Raw genomic sequence first — 21,291 nt, 5'->3', positions numbered from 1 at the left:
GAGTTAACCCACGAGGGGTATAAGGGCAGACGAGTTAACTCAAGAGAGTTATGAGGGCAAATAAGTTAACCCATGAGGGGTATAAGGGCAGATAAGTTAACCCATGAGGGGTATAAGGGCAGACGAGTTAACCCATGAGGGGGTATAAGGGCAGACGAGTTAACCCATGAGGGGTATAAGGGCAGACGAGTTAACCCATGAGAGGTATAAGGGCAGACAAGTTAATTTATGAGGGGTATAAGGGCAAACGTGTTAACCCATGAGGGGGTATAAGGGCAGACGTGTTAACCCATGAGAGGGTATAAGGGCAGACGAGTTAACCCATGAGGGGGTATAAGGGCAAACGTGTTAACCCATGAGGGGGTATAAGGGCAGACGAGTTAACTCATGAGGGGGTATAAGGGCAGACGAGTTAACTCATGAGGGGGTATAAGGGCAAACGTGTTAACCCATGAGGGGGTATAAGGGCAAGCGTGTTAACCCATGAGGGGGTATAAGGGCAAGCGTGTTAACCCATGAGGGGTATAAGGGCAGACGAGTTAACCCACGAGTGGTATAAGGGCAGACGAGTTAACTCATGAGGGGGTATAAGGGCAGACGAGTTAACTCATGAGGGGGTATAAGGGCAGACGTGTTAACCCATGAGAGGTGTAAGGGCAAACGTGTTAACCCATGAGGGATAGACCAAACCCCGAAGATAATCGCCCCTTTCCCTCAACTCTGCCCCTCTTTGATGAAAAAAAAAAGGAAGATAACTTTTTTAATATTGTCCCAAGGTCTACCAAACGCCTGGGTATGAGGCTGATGGTCCTTCAAAGTGTATCATTAGAGTCCAGCATCGTCAGTGTACCCAAGCAGATGGTTAGCCAGCCTCGATCACAAGGAACCTGCTGGTCTCTTGTCGCTGCTAAAATGTTAATCTACGAGGTTGATGTTATCAATTTGATCATTTATGTTTCTCGTTTTGTACCTCATGGGTTCAGGCTCTTTGGTCATGATGGTACGACCCTCGAGGCACGACGGTACGGCACGACCCTCGAGGCACGACGGCACGACTATCCAGCACGACGGTACTACCTTCGAAGCACGACGGTACGACCCTTGAAGCAAGACGGTACTGCCCTCGAGCACGACGGTACGGTACGACCCTCGAGCATGACGGTACGACCCTCGAGGCAAGACGGTACTGCATGACCCTCGAGCACGACGGTACGACCCTCGAGCAGGCCGGTACGACCATCGAATACGACGGTACGACCCTCGAGCACGACGGCATGACCCTCGAGCACGACGGTACGACCCTCGACCACAACGGTACGAGCCTCGAGCACGACAGTATGGCCTTTGGACCTAAGACCCAGGTGTGGTCGTTTGGCTAAAGACCAGACCCTTACACCCATATGGGTTTTCCCGACGACCCCAGGGACCATGAGCGGGTGTGGGTACTGTGTGGGAGACCTGGCGACTGTTTCTCCTGGCGACCTTGCGAAGCAGCTCTCGAGGGCGTTCATTCTTCGGGTGTTGGCGCACACGCCAGCGAGACGACCCTAGGCTGTGGTGGGGGGTCAGAGATCATCAACGCACACACACACACACACACACACACACACACACACACGGTGAAGCCCTGGGTAAAGTCAGACGAATCTTGGCCAATGAGGGAAAGCGGAAGAGGATGAGAGACAAGCGAGAGAGAGAGACAATGCCCAGAAGAGAGACTTACACCAGAATCGACGTCGAAGGAGACGAGAGAGAGAGAGAGAGAGAGAGAGAGAGAGAGAGAGAGAGAGAGAGAGAGAGAGAGAGAGAGAGAGAGAGAGAGAGAAGAGGACGAAGAGAGAAAATGATTCTCCTTTAAGACACACAAGATTTCGTGCAAGTATTCTGTTTCTTAAGTGTTAGTAGCGAGAGCGTTTCCCCTAGCAGCTTGATCAAGCATAGAGAGAGAGAGAGAGAGAGAGAGAGAGAGAGAGAGAGAGAGAGAGAGAGAGAGAGAGAGAGAGAGAGAGAGAGAGCAGGACCCTCGTTAAAGGTTCTAGACACACAGTTATTGGAGGAAAAAGAGAGAGAGAAAGAGAGTGGGTTGGCTGCCGTTAGCCTGCACGTCTGCAGAGAGAGAGAGAGAGAGAGAGAGAGAGAGAGAGAGAGAGAGAGAGAGAGAGAGAGAGAGAGAAAGACAGAGAGAGAGAGAGAGAGAGAGAGAGAGAGAGAGAGAGAGAGAGAGAGAGAGAGAGAGAGAGAGAGAGAGAGAGAGAGAGAGAGAGGTTGAGGCGGGTGGGGATAGTTTTTGATGCGTTAGTAAACACTGATATGGCTTAAAAAAACAATATAATTATACGTATATATATATATATAGATGTAAACAGAAACAATAAAGGAAAATGTTTTTAAGCAGCAACCAAATCGAAGCGAAAAGTTCCTTGCGATACTCAAAAGATAAAACGGAAACTGAGTGATAATGATAACGAAAACTGGAAAAAATAAAACAGCGTTGAGAAAAGAAACGAAAACGTAAATCATAATCGAAAGAACAAAGAAAATGATGAAAATTAAAAAACCAATAACTCACCAACTCACCTGCGTGCAAAATAATGGAGCAGATTAAAGTCACTTAGCAAAAATAATGGGTTACGATGAAGGTTTGGAGCGGAGTGGTATCTCCTCTCCGACGCCTTCCTCCAGACCCTCCTCCTAGAAGAGAGCGGGTATACCTTGTCACCACTGGGCATCTACCAACCAACCACCACCATCACCACCAGCACCATGAGCACACACACACACTCTCCTCCTCCTCCTCCACCCACAAGCGAGCTGGACCTTATCGGCTCTGCTCCACAAGCACCAGCTGTCTTCAGGATACATATATGTATATATATATATTATTTCCCCCTTCTTTGTTGTTTTGCCCCCACCCCCGCGCACACACCACACCCTCCCCTTACTTCTTAACACCACACCACCCCCCTTTTTGGAAAATACCTCACAAGAACCTCTGGAAACCTCTGAACATCGAGGGCCAGCCACCTCCCTGCTGTAAAGGTTGTGGTGTGGTTTCCAACCACCATCCACCTCCGTGCCGTAAAGGGCTGTGGTGTGGTTTCCAACCACCATCCACCTCCGTACCGTAAAGGGCTGTGGTGTGGCTTCCAACCACCATCCACCTCCGTGCCGTAAAGGGCTGTGGTGTGGCTTCCAACCACCATCCACCTTCCTCTGGTACCGCCCGTCACACACACCACCACCACCACCGCCACAGCTTCTTGCCCGACACACCAACTTCGATTCTCTTTCCTCCCCCTCACTACAGACTCACAATGATACACATGTTACAGCCAAGTTGGCGTCGGGGGCGGGAATAAAAAAAAAGAGGACCTCTTCCTGCGAGTGAAATGAGTGTTCCCAGTTTAGGTGGTTCAAGTTTTGAGCATAGGGTACTGGAAAGGGAGTAGAGAGAGAGAGAGAGATCATAGCTCCTCCTGACCTTGTGATGATGTGGCCTTGCCAACGCCACACCCACACCCCCTTCTCTCTCTCTCTCTCTCTACATGACTTACAAGCTGTGAAATTCCCGTTTTCTTTGACTGCACGTATATTGACAATACTCCGCGGATCAGTTTAATTTCAGTCTCAGACCTGCATGACACGGGGGTCCGGCTCGTGATCAAAGCCTCGTACGAGATGTATGATTCAAGTACAGGATGCCACCTTGTTATCTTCTCTTCTTCACCTGACACGAGCTTAGACGCAAGAGTTAATATTACACTGATACAAAGTGAAGTGCTTGCCTTCTAAGAGCACACCGTACGTACAGCTGTGCCCTAGAAGTGAGCAGACCGTACGTACAGCTATACCCTGGAAGTGAGCAGCCGTACGTACAGCTATGCCCTGGAAGTGAGAGCAGGCCGTACGTACAGCTATGCCCTGGAAGTGAGAGCAGACCGTACGTACAGCTATGCCCTGGAAGTGAGAGAAGACCGTACGTACAGCTATGCCCTGGAATTGAGCAGCCATACGTACAGCTATGCCCTGGAATTGAGCAGCCATACGTACAGCTATGCCCTGGAATTAAGCAGCCATGCATACAGCTTGCCCTGGATATGCCCTGGAATTGAGCAGCCATACGTACAGCTATGCCCTGGAAGTGAGAGCAGACCGTAGGTACAGCTATGCCCTGGAAGTGAGAGCAGACCGTACGTACAGCTATGCCCTGCAACTTCACGCAAGAACAAGAGGTGTGTGACGACCGTCTTACATAGGCTCTGAAAAGAAGTTATGGTGACAACTATTTACATCTTAACACATGGGTTTTACAGTCACACTCCTGTAAAGTTAATGGTCACACATTTCCCCTCTCATGCAGTGTCCATTCTGAGGTATTGTGAGTTTCTGATCACTGGATTTGAATGTGGTGCGGGAGGAGAAAATGTCCAGAGAACCTCACCCACAAACTGGGAATACGATTCACTTGCAAGATCTGTATTCACCATGACAGAGGGGCCCCCATACAAATATACATACTCCTGTAAAGTTAACATATCACTTTCGAATGCAAGGCCTCATTCACAAACCATTATATCTCTTTTCCCAGGGCAAAGACTGGTACTGGAATGTATATGTCTTAATATACATTTAAGAACTCTCAGTGATACACTGATTATGTATTAATATCACATTATACTGATCTAACCACAGAGATATTACATTACAGTTATGCCTGATGTCATTTGTGACCTTTTCTTTTGAGAACAAACAGCAAATAGTGACACAAAGGAATCTAAATTGGCACTCAAGGGTCCTCTCATACAGACGTACCACCTTATCACAATGGACCATCTACTTACGTTACCACAAGCTGTGAACGTAGCTAGTGTCTTCTGACCCAGGCTGCACACAGCCCTGAGGAACCCAGCCTGTGCACAGCTCTGGGTGAGAGAGCAAGTCTGGGTAACAGGACCTGTACACACCTCTAGGTGACCCAGCCTATACACAGCTCTGGGTAACACAGCCTGTGCACAGCTCTGAGGAACACAGCTCTTATTAAACCAGCCTGTATACAGCTCTAGGTAAACCAGCCTGTATACAGCTTTAGGTAAACCAGCCTGTATACAGCTCTTTGCTGATCTAGCCTATGTACATCTTTGAGTAACCCAGACTGTACATATGTCTGAATTACCCAAGCTTGTACACAGATCTGGGTAACCCAGCTTGTACACAGCTGTGAGCTAACCCAGCCTGCACCCAGCTCTGGATAATCCAGCTTTCACAGAGCATTAGACTAACCCAACCTGTACATAGCTCTAGGTTAACCCAGCCTGCTACCCAGCCCTGGATAATTGAGCTTTCACACAGCACTAGGCTAACCCAACCTGTGTACACAGCTGTGGCTAACCCAACCTGTACACAGCTCTGGGTTAACCCAGGCCAGCTAAAAAAATTCCCTAAAATTGTTCACTCTATGAAGTGGTGAGAAGATTGTGTATTTACACTCATGAAAACTTTGATGCAGACATTTAGTCTATGAAGAATAATTACTAATTGTAACATAACTACTCCCAGTTATGGTCTCACACTCAAACTCTAGTAGACATTATACAGAAATGTTAACCAACCACCATCTAGGTCACACACAGCAATCAGGGCTATAAGGTGGCGGGCGGGGGCGGGCGAGGGGGGAAGAGACGGTGGCACACAGATACAAGATAACAATTATAGCAAAAAAAAAACAAAAACAAAGGAAATACAAACCCACGCAACATCTGGGGGGGTGTGTGTGGTGGGGTTTAGAGAGAACACTATTGATGTTAAGTTTGGCCAATCGATAAGCAAAACAGCCAATTACTGAGTGGTTGGTGAAGAGTGGGAGGAAATGAGCTAACACGGTACGTCAACAACAGCAGGGGGACACGTCAATTTGGCTAGCAACATGGCAGGAGCGGAGGCGAGGAGGGTGGGGTGTGGAACACATCAAAGACATATGCCACTGACTGCCATTTGGCATACACAAGTTATATGTATATTTATATACCACTGGTCCGGCAGACCACTAGGGTGAGAAGAGGGGGTTTGGGACTGAACACTTTGGTCAGGCATGCTTCATGGCTTGGCTCATCACCAGAGGCGACTGATTTTTGGTCACACATGGAAGCTAGATAATAAACTTCCAAAACACATATTTCTTCTTTTTTTACCCTCTCTCGTGGAACTATGTAGCTCACGGCTAGACACTAGGTGGCTAAGTGGCTAAAGTTCCCCCCCCAAGTAAAGCTAATTCTCAAGAGCATTACAGGGATGAGGAGGTGGTGGAGGGTTAAGAATTTGGCCCTTGATTCTACTGATCCAGTGTGTGTGGGGGAGGTTGGTGGGTGGGTGGGAGGGACGTGTTACCTCAGTATGGTTCAAGAAGCCTCGTGACGATAAATTACCATAATGAAATAAAAAAAAAAAACAACGAATATCCAAGGATGGCCCGCTGTCACCATCTGGCCATTGGAGCAGAACGTTCAAAGTGTAACAACACACACACACACACACAAAGAGTAAGTGCACAGCGTTTTGTGACAGAAAGAAAGAGAGAGTGAGAGAGTGAGAGTGAGAGAGAGGGGGAGGCACGGCACTTAAACGCCAAAAGCAATGCAGCATAACGTGGTAAGACCAGAAAGAGAGGAAAAAAAAAAAAAAAAAATAGGATGTTAGACGGTGCATCCTATCCCACACATGCAAAGAAAGGTTAGACAGAGGAGGACCGTCCCCCCTCCCCAAAACGATGAGGTGGGGGAGCGGGCGGCGCGTTGTAAGCGAAAAACACAGTGGGCATAGTCTCCTTGCGGGACTCCAGGTTTCTTTACTTCGTGTCTCGTGTTAGGGTATGATGAGGGCGGCGGGGAACCTGATGGAGAAGGGGAGGAGGGGGGATGTTAGAGCTGCCTCAGCTGTTGGAGAGCCAGGTGGAGTGGTCAGGTTCTATTGGGTCAGCAACGGGAGGTTGAGAAAGGTGAGGGATGTTGGATGGTACCAGTTGACGGCTCAAACGACCAGGTCACACCATACTGAAAGGGAAGCGGGCTGGCGGCACTTCTTCTGAGAGGCGGACGAGAGAGAGAGAGACTTTCACTTTACATGAGGAGTACTTGGTGATTCATGGATGAATAATGAGGAGAGAACTCACCTGACGAGTGGGTATGGGCTACCTGACCCCCTCACCCCTCACCTGGTAGAAGGGGCTACTCACCTCTAAGGGAGGCAACGTCAGGGCTGCGCTAACCAGGGTACACCTTTTTCTCGTAGACAGATCCAAGGGTCGGTAATGTTATGAGTGGGCAGCGGGGTCTGAGTGTTACTGGTCTGAGTCACTTACCTGACGCCAGCCAAAAAGAGATCAAGGGAAGGATTTCACAGTACTGGGATTCTGAAAATTCCACACGGTAAGAGACTGTTAAAGGGAATATCTTCTTTCTGAAAATGGGTTGGGGTTGACCTCTGTCTCGCCATATACCAGAAAAGGAAGGTGTTTGAATCTCTTCTCTCCCCCCCGGGGGAAGGACAAAGGGGGTATGAGTTGATCTTAAAGGCTCTGTCTCTGAAGTGGCTGGGCTGGGGGGGGGAGGGGTTGTTGGATCCTTCAACACAAGACTTTTCCAAGAAACAAAACTGGAGCGTATGACATTAAGACCCGCTGGTGAAGGCAGTGTATATTACATGGCGTGCAGTGAGAGAGAGGTGACCTAGTGCTATTAAGCCCCAGTATTCACAGGATGCCACCAGAAAGAAGACAGCGGCACTAGCAGGAGCCAAAGGTCGGCTCCACCACAAACCCAAAGGGAGGCACCGCAGCAACCACAGGGAGGCGCCACAACAACCAAAGGATGGCGCCAACAACATTCCACAATGGAGGAGCTTCAGCAACCATACAATGGCGCAACGGCCAGAGACTGGCACCACAGGAACCATAGAGTGGCCCCGTAGACGATATTAACACACTCTTGAAGGCGACCTTAACTAGGCCGCCCCCCACAAACAAAATGGCCAGCAGAATATCCCCAAGAGAAGACTTTAAGGGCAGCGTGCGAAATGTCCTATGCAGAGCAGGAAGCAACACCAGGCCGGAAAGAGAGAGACCTTTGGAAATGTCCTGGAGATGGAACTCGAAGCAGCTCCGGGGGGAGGTAAATAAAGCAGTGTTCGAAGCGTCGCTATGGAAACAAAGAGACAGAACGGCAAGTTGCACCACCAGTGGTCACCAGGAGAGACATAATGCTTCGTCAGGGGAGGATGGGCTGTCGCTAGTCTTACTATCATATCCTTAACCTAACCCTTATCTCTATGTCCTCTGTATATATATATATATATATATATATATATATATATATATATATATATATATATATATATATATATATATATATATATATATATATATATATATATATATATATATATATATATATATATATATATATATATATATATATATATAAATCGTATTTCTACACTCACAATATTTCTGGACACTACGTTTTGGTAACGAAAGAGTTTATGCAAGACTCTCAACTAACTCACTGAGGTTGTTAATACTTCTTTCTTGTCTACAAGACTGCTGGTGTAGGTTTCCACATCAAGATGGGGAGACATAAGGCTTGAGGTTATCACACTCACACTCCACCATCTCAACGAAGAACTCTTAGTGTGGTCTTCATGAGGTACCTCAGAGCGTCGTTGTGGAATATTTTGGACATTGCCTTCTGCTGTGGCTTAGTCGTCGTCGCCTTCGTCAGCGGCTTTACACGACAGAGAACAGGCAGTCAAGCGGAGACCTGTTGAATCAGACAACAAACTCTGGTGATGCCTCTATCAGTTTAATGACCTACAAGGGTGTCCCTTTCGGTGGATATCAGAGTGTTTGTTCTGTCAGTGACAGACGACAACTGTCAGTGACAGGTGACAACTGTCAGTGACAGAAGACAACTGTCAGTGACAGAAGACAACTGTCAGTGACAGGCGACGACCGTCTGTGACAGGCTACATCACTAAATCCTTCGTCTTAGTGAGATGAAGAAGAGCTTATGATTCCACACTATCATCGTCGTTGGCCAAAGCCTCCTCCTCCATACTCATTCAATACTTGATAAGTTGGTTCCCTACGTCTTTCTTCTGGATCGACGGGGGTTCGATAACTATTCTACCTCTCCCGAATTCCCTCTCCTTCACAGTCTGTATCATCTCCTTCAGGAAGATCATAGACTGGTCACTTGTACTGGTGAACTGCCTTGGTGTTCGCTGAAAGCAATACTTCTCGGAATCATTCATGAAGGTCTCTGATAGGAGCACCTGTAGAAGTCTTCGTGTATGTCCCTGGCAGGGACGTGTCTTTTTAAGTCCTTGTGGAGATTCCTGAGTGGAGCATTTCTAGATGTCCTCGTGTAGGTCTCTGATAGGAACACCTGTAGAAGACCTCTTATAGCTGTGTGGCAGGAACACCTACAGAAGACCTTATGTAACTCTCTGGCAGGAGCACTTGAAGGAGACTTCGTGTAGTTCACCGGCTGCACTCCACCAGAGGACCTATTGCAGGTCTCTAGAGATAAGAAGACCTCAAGAAGACTTCGTGTAGGTCGCTGGCGGGAACACCTCCTCAAGACTTCGTGTAGGTCGCCAAGTTCAGGTCTCCAGAGGGCATTCCCTTGGCGCGAAGTCACTCTGAACGACAGGTTCTCCTCTCATTGACCCTCATCTTCGCCTTGGGAACCTCTCCTTTTTGGCATCACTCCTGAAGTAACATCTTAGGCATCCATGCCATCTCTGTTTTTTATCTCTACAAATCAACTGGCTGGTAGTCCTTTTATGACAGTACCCGGTTCGAAACCTCTCATTCATCTGTGCCATAACCGCAGAAAGTGATCGATCAGGTACGCCTTACGAGCCTTGAGGCCTTGGGTCAAAGGCTTTCCTCGTGAGGAAAGTCCCGCCGAGATTTTGACAAAGCATTTCCGTCTCCACTGCACTGAAAAATGTGGCCTCCTTACTGTAAAACCTCTCAAGGAAAATATAGTCTGAGCTCTCAGGAGCCCGCTTGTGTGTGTGTGTGTGTGACTGTCGTGGGTCGTCCCCAAGTGAAGTCCACGTTGCCTCTTAGATCTGGTCAGACTGAGTCCAATGGGAAAGAAACTCTTATTTCCTGGCAACGACTGAAATGTTTCCCCTGCCCTCCTCACTCGGTGCCTTTATTAACGTGAGCCGACCCAACGGATTAGCATCTCGCCATCATTGACCCACGACCCCGCAGTGGCAAGACCTTGCTTGCCACGTCTCTTCAAACTTTTAGCTTTTTCCTCTTCAGGGTCTTCAGGCCTGCACCCAGACAGAGCGAGAGACTGGCTCTCTCTCTCTCTCTCTCTCTCTCTCTCTCTCTCTCTCTCTCTCTCTCTCTCTCTCTCTCTCTCTCTCTCTCTCTTCACTCTTCGCTGTGCTCTCCGTCTGACCCCTCGACTGGCCAACCTTTATATATATATATATATATATATATATATATATATATATATATATATATATATATATATATATATATATATATATATATATACTTTTTTTCAGCATTTTAGTATTGGCGTTAGCGAATCATTCTGCAAGGCTTTTTTCTCGCTATTATCGAGATTTCAGGAGACAACTATTCAGAATATTTCTCTCAGGTCATTGGACGCCCTGTGAGGCTGAACATGTCATGTTTTGCTTCAGTGCTTTTGGGATGTCAACCTAAACCTCCGTCCCCACAGCGGGATGGGAAAGGAATGCGTCTCACCGTGGTGTGGGAAAGAAATGGATTGCCACAGTAGTGTGGGAGAGGAATGAGTCTTACAGTAAGGTGGGAAAGGAATACGTCGCCACAGTAGGGTGGGAAAGGAATGCGTCGCCACAGTAGGGTGGGAAAGGAATGCGTCGCCACAGTAGGGTGGGAAAGGAATGCGTCGCCACAGTAGCGAGGGAAGGGGAAGCCTCGGGCGAACCAGCTAGAAAGCATATCTTCATAGATCTAAGCGTGGGTTGGAGGACAGAGGAGGCAAGAGAGTGAGTGTCGGGCATTGTCATCTCCAGGTGGCGAGGGGCATACAGAGGAGCCACACAACTGCGTGTTAGTGGCAGAAGCAGTGAAGGAAGAAGCGAGCCACAAGGGTAAGGCACCGTGTGGCAAGCAGTTATCCCCAGAGGTAGCTTTACTCTTGCCATTGACGAGAGAGGATGGTCGGGAACCCCATCATGCCAGCAGGAGGCGAGACCAGGCCACCGCCAGACCCCCAGCTGGCTTAACACTCGAGAACAACAAGGGAGATCACTAGGATCTTCTCCTGGCTGGGATACAACGTAACCAACACTCTGAATGTTCCCCAAGTGACGGGAGTACTTAGTGGGTCAGTGAAGACAAGACCAGGTATCAGTTCTTCATGCTTGTAAACATACAGAAATAATGAGGGTAATGATAAATAAAAGGAGAATGCAAATGAGCCCAAACACTCATGAGATATGCAAGATCAGAGCTTTCACTATTTATTTTTTTTTTTGTGTAAAGCTAAAAAGAAGAAGGAGAAAAATACAGGCAAAATGGAAGAGGTTTTGATGATGGACCCTCCGGATGTCAGTCCAGACAAGCGTCTTGTTCTCGGGGTCTGGTTTCTCAACGTGCAGGCATAAGTCAGTGTGGCGGGTGGGTGCCTCCTTCCCTCCGGCGTATCCACAACACCCATTCACACTCTCACTCAAGCACACTCCTGGCGACCAGCGTCCAAGTCCTGGAGTGTCGTGGCGCCGGCGGCCGGTCCTAGCGACCAACGCCACGACAGTGCAGGTGCGAACACGCAAGTTCCTCCGAGGGGAGGCAATTCTCGGGTGCAGGCGATAGCCTAAGCCACACTGATGAGGAGGCGAGAAGCGTCAGCGAGCGGATGTCACTGGCAATCGACACCTCGCAATGTGGCCGACAGATATCGACTTCCCCGAAGCGAAGCTCATAGTGAAGACAAATGAAAACCATTGTAGATCATTTCCAAGAAAGTATGGCCTTTGGTAAGATGAGCTTGGACTTCCCCCTGAGTCTTAAGGATTGGGTCGAAAGCTCTTCCAAAGGATCGTGTCTTTGTGTTCCAAGGTATTCTAGAAATCTTTGAAACAAATGACTGCCAAAGGCTTACGTAAGAGTACTTGTATCATCCCTTTTAGGAGTTTGATCATATATTTGTCTTCACGATGAACCTCTCATCTCTCTCTCTCTCTCTCTCTCTCTCTCTCTCTCTCTCCCTTCTAAAGTTCCTTAGATCATACCAAAGTGAGGGTGTAGTCTCCACAATGCAGAGGTGTGGCAAACAAATTCCAGGACTCTGGTTTACCTGATCATAGCTCCCCCAAGCTCACTTCTTCAAATGTATGGGAGTGGTGGGTTTTCAAAGCGGGAAGGTGTCTCCCTCTCTCCCTCTGAGTAAACAGATAGTATTTGGCTTTGGGTCTAGGCAAGGTGAAGCTGTGGTACGTACGGTGCATTAGTTCAAAGCCTCACTGGCCTACAGATATGACTACTGTTGACTGGTGCCAACGAGAGAGACATCTAGGTCTTCAAATGCTAAAGTTACATCATGTTTAGGATTAAGTATATAGATAAAACAAATATACATACATATATATATATATATATATATATATATATATATATATATATATATATATATATATATATATATACATATATGTTTATATATATATATATATATATATATATATATATATATATATATATATATATATATATATATATATATATATATATATATATATATATATATAAGGTAGTGTCTTGGTGCCCAGATTATGACATTTAAACTACATTACACACATAAAAAACTAAGAAAATCATACAGATGTTTTAGAAAGATTTTTCAACACCTTAAGAACGACGCGACGACCCATAACATAACAGTGTGACCCTCGAGCACGACTGTACGACTCCTCAGGTACGAAAGGCCTTGCTTTTGGCCTAACGCTACAGCATCAGGTTAAAAGGCCAGGGTACGATGAAGCGTCGTACCGCCGTGCTTAAAAGGGAGTGGTGTTCGTACTACACCTTCGTGTTTCTGGGTCTCTCGCCGTCGTGCTGTGGGTGTTTGAGCGGGGTTCGACAGTGCCTTATACTTCTGCGACACAGTACACATGAAATGACAGGACGATCATGAAACACATTGAGCAGCGGCAGCCAGCAATCTATAACACACAGGAGAGAGATGTTCTTGTACAAGGGGGGACTTGACTTGGTGTTAAGGATGTGGCGAAAGGTTGCATCATTGTGGTACAGTGTTGGTGTTGTTATGACTCTGTGTGGGTTGATCTGGTGCTAATGTGTGGGTAGATCTGGTGCTAATGTGTGGGTAACCTGATAGTATTGTATGGGTAGACCTGGTGCTATTGTTTGGGTAGACCTGGTGCTATTGTATGGGTAAATCTGGTGTTACTGTGTGGGTAGACCTAGTAGTATTGTGTGGGTAGACTTGACGTTACTGTGTGGGAAGACCTGGTGCTACTGTGTGGGTAGACCTGGTGCTATTGTGTGGGTAGACCTGGTGCTATTGTGTGGGTAAATCTGGTGCTACTGTGTGGGTAGACGTAGTAGTATTGTGTGGGTAGACTTGACGCTAATGTGTGGGTCGACTTGATGCTACTGTGTGGGTAAACTTGATGCTACTGTGTGGGTAGATTTGATACTCCTGTGTGGGGGAAGGGGCTGGTCTAGTAAGACTGCCTGTGGGTAAATTTGGCACATCGCAGTATGGCTTAATACCATGCATCAACGTGGTCACTTTCCCTAGTGCATGGATGCGCCTGGTATTGTAGTGTTGCCTAAGCCTAAAAGTGCTATAGTATAGTGCTATAGTGATGCTATATAATAATGCTATATAATAGTGCTATATAATAATGTTGCTCTACTGTACACTGGCTACTGGGTCAGGCAGCATATATATATATATATATATATATATATATATATATATATATATATATATATATATATATACATATATGTATATATATATATATATATATACATATATGTATATATATATATATATATATATATATATATATATATATATATATATATATACATGTATATGTATAACATACAAACCTCCAACAGCCAGGATCGAACCCGGGACCCCTGTGCAACAGGCGGGAGCGCTACCGCTAGGCTATGATCGCCCCTAATAGGGAAGTGACTATTCGAATACTATGTACGCGAATACCCTTCGTCTCACGTTGGTGAGCAACGGGGTCTACACCGGTCTTTTCCCATCAGGCTCACACAGCCAGCAGATAGCGTTTTACCGAACCTAATTGCACAGCGCGGAGGTACATGAATACGAATAAAGTGCATAGGAACGTGCACCTTCATAGAACACACAAACCTCAAACAGCCAGGATCGAACCCGGGACTCATGTGCCACAGGCGATCGTAGCCTAGCGGTAGCGCTCCCGCCTGTTGCACAGGAGTCCCGGGTTCGATCCAGGCTGTTGGAGGTTTGTATGTTCTATGAAGGTGCGCGTTCATATGTACTTTGTTCGTGTATATATATATATATATATTTGCTTTGGTTTCACGTCATGGCTTTGTACAGCGGTGCTTAGCTGAGACATCATGTTACATGGTGTTACCTCTGTGCTACCTGGCAGGAGTGTTACATGGTACTAAAAAACGTGTTACTTGGTGTCCTACACTGCTGTTTGGTGACATGGTCTTCCCTTGTTATAACGCCTACCTGGTATTCAAGCGCTCTGTACTGCTACAGCTTTGCCTTATACTACAGCTGTCTTCTGGTAATGCTACCAGGTACTAGTGTTGCCTGGTGTTACAGTAAAAGCCTAGTACTGGTGTCATCTAGTGTAACACTCCCCTCTGTAGGCGATGTCAACCGGCCAGGTTGGTATATATGGCAATGTCATTGTAACACAGTGTTATTTGTGTGTCACATATCTGGTGGAACCTTTGTAACAGTGTCGCATGTGTGTCACATATCTGATGGGACTTTTGTAACAGTGTCGCATGTGTGTCACATATCTGGTGGGACTTTTGTAACAGTGTCACATGCGTGTCACATATCTGATGGGACCTTTTTAACAGTGTCACATGTGTGTCACATATCTGGTGGGACCTTTCTAATAGTGTCACATGTGTGTCATATATCTGGCGGTACCATTGTAACTGTCACATATGCGTCACATATCTGGTGGTACCATTGTAACAGTGTCACATATGCGTCACATATTTGGTGGTACCATTGTAACACTGCGTCATATTATGTGTCACTTAGAGTTGCAATGCATACTTTGAGTGCAGATATGTTATGTGTGCACATGCGTCTGCGTGTGTATGTATATGTAGGCACCTGTGCATATCTATATATACGTGTGAGGTCAAGTACAAAGTGGTATTTACAATGGGTACTTAAATATTGACCTGTGATGAACGATTAGTTCCATAAGAAACAAAAACATCGACGTGTTTTGCGTATGTATGTGTGTGTGTGTGTGTGTGTGGGTTACCCAGCTAGGGAGTGAGTGGGTGGGTAAGTGTATTGACATGTGTTCCATGTTCACTGTTCATGGGAGGTACTGAGCGTCAAGCAGGAAAGTTCTGAAAGCTCCATTTGGGTGGCGGGATGTGTGGAGGGTTATCTTTTGGTTGGTTGGTGGGTGGGTGGGTGGTTTGAGGTGGTGGTGGTGGTGGTGGCTGGTGGCTGGTGCTGAGGCGCCTACCTTGTTGAATATACTGGGTGGGGACTCGGATGCTAAGTATCGAGTACTGGGCCCACCCTCTGCCTCAGTGTTGTTGCCGATGTGCCTGGAGGCCGTGGGTGCTGCCACATCCTAGTGGAGGAGGGAGTAGGTGGAGCCACTGGATGAGGAGGAGAAGGAGGAGGAGAAGGAGAAGGAGGGAGAGGGAAGAGGAAGAGGCCAGGGACTGAAAGCCAGGGGACGCAGCCAGGACCAGGGGAAAGAAAGTTGGGGAGGGGGAAAGAAGGGGTGGGTGAGGTGAAGAGGGGGACATCTTCAATGCCCCCCCTCCAAGATATCATAAAAGAATGGGATGATCACTGGGGAAGCATGAGTGACCTGTTTATAAACCTTTAAGGTAACACAGAATGGACTCAAAAACACTTGAAGGGCATGTCTCTGGCTAATGTGGCTCATACGTAGAGGGGGGTGTACATCCATTAGTAAGCAAACCTGTGGCCTTACACTTGGGGTGGGAGGGTGTTGGGTGGAGAGAAAATATAATAAATGGGGCGTCTGTCCGGCCACTTGAGAAATGGCCAAGAACCTACAGTAGATCAGCGGCGATGAGAGTCACTACAGTGAACGTGAGCAACTTTTGCCTCAGTGGGACAGGCATACACACACACACACACACTGCCCCTCACTGTACATTGAATGGCTTTGTGATAGCAAAGGTCACCCCAAGAAAGGAAAAGAAAAAAAAGAATAGATATATGATACTCACAGAAGAGAATCAGTGACAGAAAGAGAGGAAACACGACATAAAACATTCTAATTAGCAGTGAATGACGCAAGTATGTGTTGGCGTCTACAGTGGCGCAAGTCGTGTGCCGAAAGACATACAGGGTAAGCGCTGTTGGAACGTGTGTGCCGCAGGACACTGGAGATAAGATAAGATATATATATATATATATATATATATATATATATATATATATATATATATATATATATATATATATATATATATATATATTCAAATGGATATCACATGTGGAGAGTGTGGCACAGTACAGGATGGTGTGCAGGAAAGAGAGAGAGAGAGAGAGAGAGAGAGAGAGAGAGAGAGAGAGAGAGAGAGAGAGAGAGAGAGAGAGAGAGAGAGAGAGAGAGAGAGAGAGAGAGAGAGAGAGAGAGAGAGAGAGAGAGGAGTGCTGGACATGTGCCTTGTATGGGTGGGGAGAAGACATGAACAACAACATTTGGGACACGATCAGCTAGCCTGAAATGGTATCGGTGGATGTCGATTACTCGACATTTGGAAACAAGAAGAAAACGACGTCTTGAAGAAGAGGAGGAGGAGGAGGAGGTGGTGGTTGGGATGGGGGTTGGTGGTGACACTGATGCAAGACTAGGATAGAGCCAGTGTGGGTCACACTGGTCCGACACCAGCCACACCCTCACGACATGTTATCCATTGAGACAAATATGCAGGTCGACCATGTACTCAAATTAGTATGTGATGTATAAATATATATATATATATATATATATATATATATATATATATATATATATATATATATATATATATATATATATATATATATATATATATATATATATATATTACTGAAAACTGTTATTCATAAAACAATGAAGGAGGAAAGGATATACAAGAGGGAGGGAGGAAGGGTTACAAATGGCAACGTAATGGCCAGGCCGAATTTCTAACCAAAACAAATGGTGTCCACAAATCTTTATTCTTTTATATATATATATATATATATATATATATATATATATATATATATATATATATATATATATATATATATATATATATATATATATATATATATATATTCATTAACGTTAATTCATCTTCGTACTAATGTTGTAGAAATGCGACCTGGGACAACACACAAGGCAAGCCTTCACATCTTGAGTCTGTGGTGTTGAGGAAGTTAAAAGTCTATATATATATATATATATATATATATATATATATATATATATATATATATATATATATATATATATATATATATATATATATATATATTCATCCTTCTCACACTAGTCTCTCTCTCACACATGTAATATGACATAAACCAACCTTCCAAAGTTTAGAGAACAAAGTCACATACCTATCAATGCAGAATTGGAGAAAAAATAGGTACAGAAAGGAAAAATAGCCAAAAAATGGAAGTTTTTTCTTTCTGAAGAAAAAAATCAAAAGCAAAAATTTCACAATTAAAGAAAAAAAAAGGTGGGGTGTGGGGGGAAGAAAGAGGTAAACATTTCACACCAACTTACATAATGGGAATTCACACCAGCGTCGATCACACGTCTTGTGAGGAAAGCGAGGCTCACACGACACTGAACTACAGGGGGTGTTTATGTTGGCTGGTGTGGAGAAGAGAGGGAGGGAGGGATATGGTGCCGCTGCTGGTGGCCATGGTAACCAGGTTCTTTTGCGAAAGACACAGTGATCACAGCTGCTTAGGTAGGTAACTGGGAGGGGAGGTGTTGATGTTGGAGGAGGAACATTCAAGAGATTATTCGTGTCGAGGTCAACACATGCACGGAACATGGAGTAAACGTTTCTCAATATCTGTGCTGGAAGCAGAACCAGAGCTCGTCTTTCTTCGCGATCAACTGCGCAGTCTAGTAGACAGTGAGGCAAACCTTTCAAATATATATCTCTGACCAACAGTATATATATATATATATATATATATATATATATATATATATATATATATATATATATATATATACGAATATAGTGCATATGAACGCGCACCTCCATATAACATACAAGCCTCCTACAGCCAGGATTGAACCCGGGACCCCTGCGTGGCAGGCGGGAGTGCTACCGCTGAGCTATCATACCCTAGCTAGCACTCCCGCCTGCCACGCAAAGGTCCCGGGTTCGATCCTGGCTGTTGGAGGTTTGTATGATTATATATATATATATATATATATATATATATATATATATACATTTGTTTACTTTTTTATTCTATCTTATTTTTATTATATTCAATCGCCGTCTCCCGCGTTAGCGAGGTAGCGCAAGAACACAGGCGAAAGAATGGCCCAAGCCATTCACATACACATGTATATATATATATAAACGCCCACACACGCACGTATACATACACAGACATACACAGACATATACATATATATACATGTACATATTCACACTTGCTGCCTTCATTCATTCCCGTCGCCACCCCGCCACACATGAGGTAGCGCTAGGAGAAGACGAAAAAGGACACATTCGTTCACACTCAGTCTCTAGCTGTCATGTGTAATGCATCGAAACCACAGCTACCTTTCCACATCCAGGCCCCACAAAACTTTCCATGGTTTACCCCAGACGCTTCACATGCCCTGGTTCAATCCAATGACAGCACGTCGACCCCGGTATACCACATCGTTCCAATTCACTCTATTCTTTGCACGCCTTTCACTCTCCTGTATGTTCAGGCCCCGATCGCTCAAAATAATATATATATATATATATATATATATATATATATATATATATATATATATATATATATATATATATATATATATATATCATACTACTTTCATACTATTCGCCATTTCCCGCATTAGCGAGGTAGGGCCTTTGAGGGAATATCCTCACCTGGTCCACTTCTCTGTTCCTTCTTTTGGAAAAAAAAAAAACACCATAAATTCCCAAGTGCACTTTCGTGTAATGATCACATCGTCAGGGGAGATGCGAGAATGAGATAGAGGACGTAGGACACTCAGCTGATGTGGAGGAAGAGACGCAGCCAAGACGGCTCTGCTAGACAAGCATCACCGGATGGTGATGGTGATGATGATGATGATGACGATGGTAACGGTCGTGTTTCATTTTCCCTCGTAGTTTTATGCATATACTAGATCACACACACACACATGGCACTGTGACCTCTTGCAAGGAACAGACGAAGATATGGCCTCATTCGCATACATCCACACTCTCTAGATGCAGTAGGTAATGCACCTTAAAGCAAGAGTCCCCTGTCCACAAGCAAGTCCCACAGACCTTAAAGTGGTTTCCCCTGATCGCTTCATAAGCTCTGATTCAACCCACTAACAGCACGTCGGACCCTATATACACCACATCGGTCAAATTCACTCTGTCCCTTGCATGCCCCACACCCCACTGCATGTTCAAGGCCCAAACACTCAAAGCATTTTTCACTTCTCGTATGTTCTCTTACTAGCACACATCTCTCTCTCTCTCGCCTTATTCGAATACTATTCGGTAGCGCTCCCACCTGCCACGCAGGGGTCCCGGGTTCGATCCTGGCTATTGGAGGTTTGTATGTTATATGGAAGTAGGCATTCATATGCAATGTATTCGTATATATATATATATATATATATATATATATATATATATATATATATATATATATGTATATATATATATATATATATATATATATATATATATATATATATATATATATATATATCCCTGGGTATAGGGGAGAAAGAATACTTCCCACGTATTCCCTGCGTGTCGTAGAAGGCGACTAAAAGGGAAGGGAGCGGGGGGCTGGAAATCCTCCCCTCTCGTTTTTTTTTTTAATTTTCCAAAAGAAGGAACAGAGAAGGAGGCCAGGTGAGGATATTCCCCCAAAGGCCCAATCCTCTGTTCTTAACGCTACCTCGCTATTGCGGGAAATGGTGAATAGTATGAAATATATATATATATATATATATATATATATATATATATATATATATATATATATATATATATATATATATATATATCGCTCAGCTTGCGTAAGAATACACGGAAAATGAAAAGTTGCTTTTGGCGAGGTTGAATCATCGGGGAACTCCACTTGTCTGCTGTTCCATCGAGAGTGAAAAGTCAGCTTCGGAGAGACTTTATTACTGTCTGATGACGTAAGGGATTACAGTCTCCTCCAAGATCCCCACGCTCGAAAGGAGTCAAGAAAGAGGTCCTAAGGTATATATATATATATATATATATATCTAGTATCTTTGCGTTTGTGTGTTTGTGAGCACCTTTTTCAAGAGGGATATATAGAACCTAAAATCCCGGTATTTTAGGACGTAGGCACTTAAAAACCTGGGCCAGATCCTAGGCTGCCGTACGTTGGCCTTGACGTACGTTATGAGGCCAGCAAAGGCCACCAAATCAACCCAGCCTTAAGGAATACACTTACTTGACTACACTCATTCTAAAAGGGCGACCTGGCGGCCTCGGATTACACTGAAAAAGAAGGCGAGGCTCAAGGGTACCAGAGCTTGGCCTTAGATGTCCAACAAAGGCCTCCTTTCAAGGTTCAGAGTTTCTATAGCCTCGTGAGGCTCATTCAGCTCACAAGTGACCACACATTTCAATTTGTCAACAGTCGGACTTGAATGCCATCTGAAACCAGGCCAGTAAAAGGCCATTTTCATATAAAACTTTCATTTATGAAAGCCATTTATCCCATGCAGCGCCGGGTAGTTCAGCTGATGTGTGTGTCTGTT

At 45.2% G+C, this 21,291-nt stretch overlaps 1 protein-coding gene across 12 annotated transcripts in view; it reads right to left on the bottom strand.

Annotated features, from left to right (window-relative positions):
- Shab (Shaker cognate b) overlaps window positions 1–21,291 on the bottom strand; it is a 432,817-nt gene that overhangs the window by 23,400 nt on the left and 388,126 nt on the right. For 9 of the 12 annotated variants that reach the window (XM_071665900.1, XM_071665902.1, XM_071665899.1 and 6 more), the window contains one exon: window positions 15,784–15,894. The exons of the other annotated variants lie outside the window; for them this stretch is intronic. In XM_071665900.1, the coding sequence (XP_071522001.1) occupies window positions 15,784–15,894 (111 nt within the window). The remainder of the gene's footprint in view (window positions 1–15,783; window positions 15,895–21,291) is intronic. 12 annotated transcript variants of the gene reach the window in all.

Source organism: Panulirus ornatus, chromosome 10 (assembly GCF_036320965.1).
Source record: "Panulirus ornatus isolate Po-2019 chromosome 10, ASM3632096v1, whole genome shotgun sequence".
Lineage (NCBI taxonomy): Eukaryota > Metazoa > Arthropoda > Malacostraca > Decapoda > Palinuridae > Panulirus > Panulirus ornatus.
This window is presented reverse-complemented; position numbering and strand designations above follow the sequence as displayed.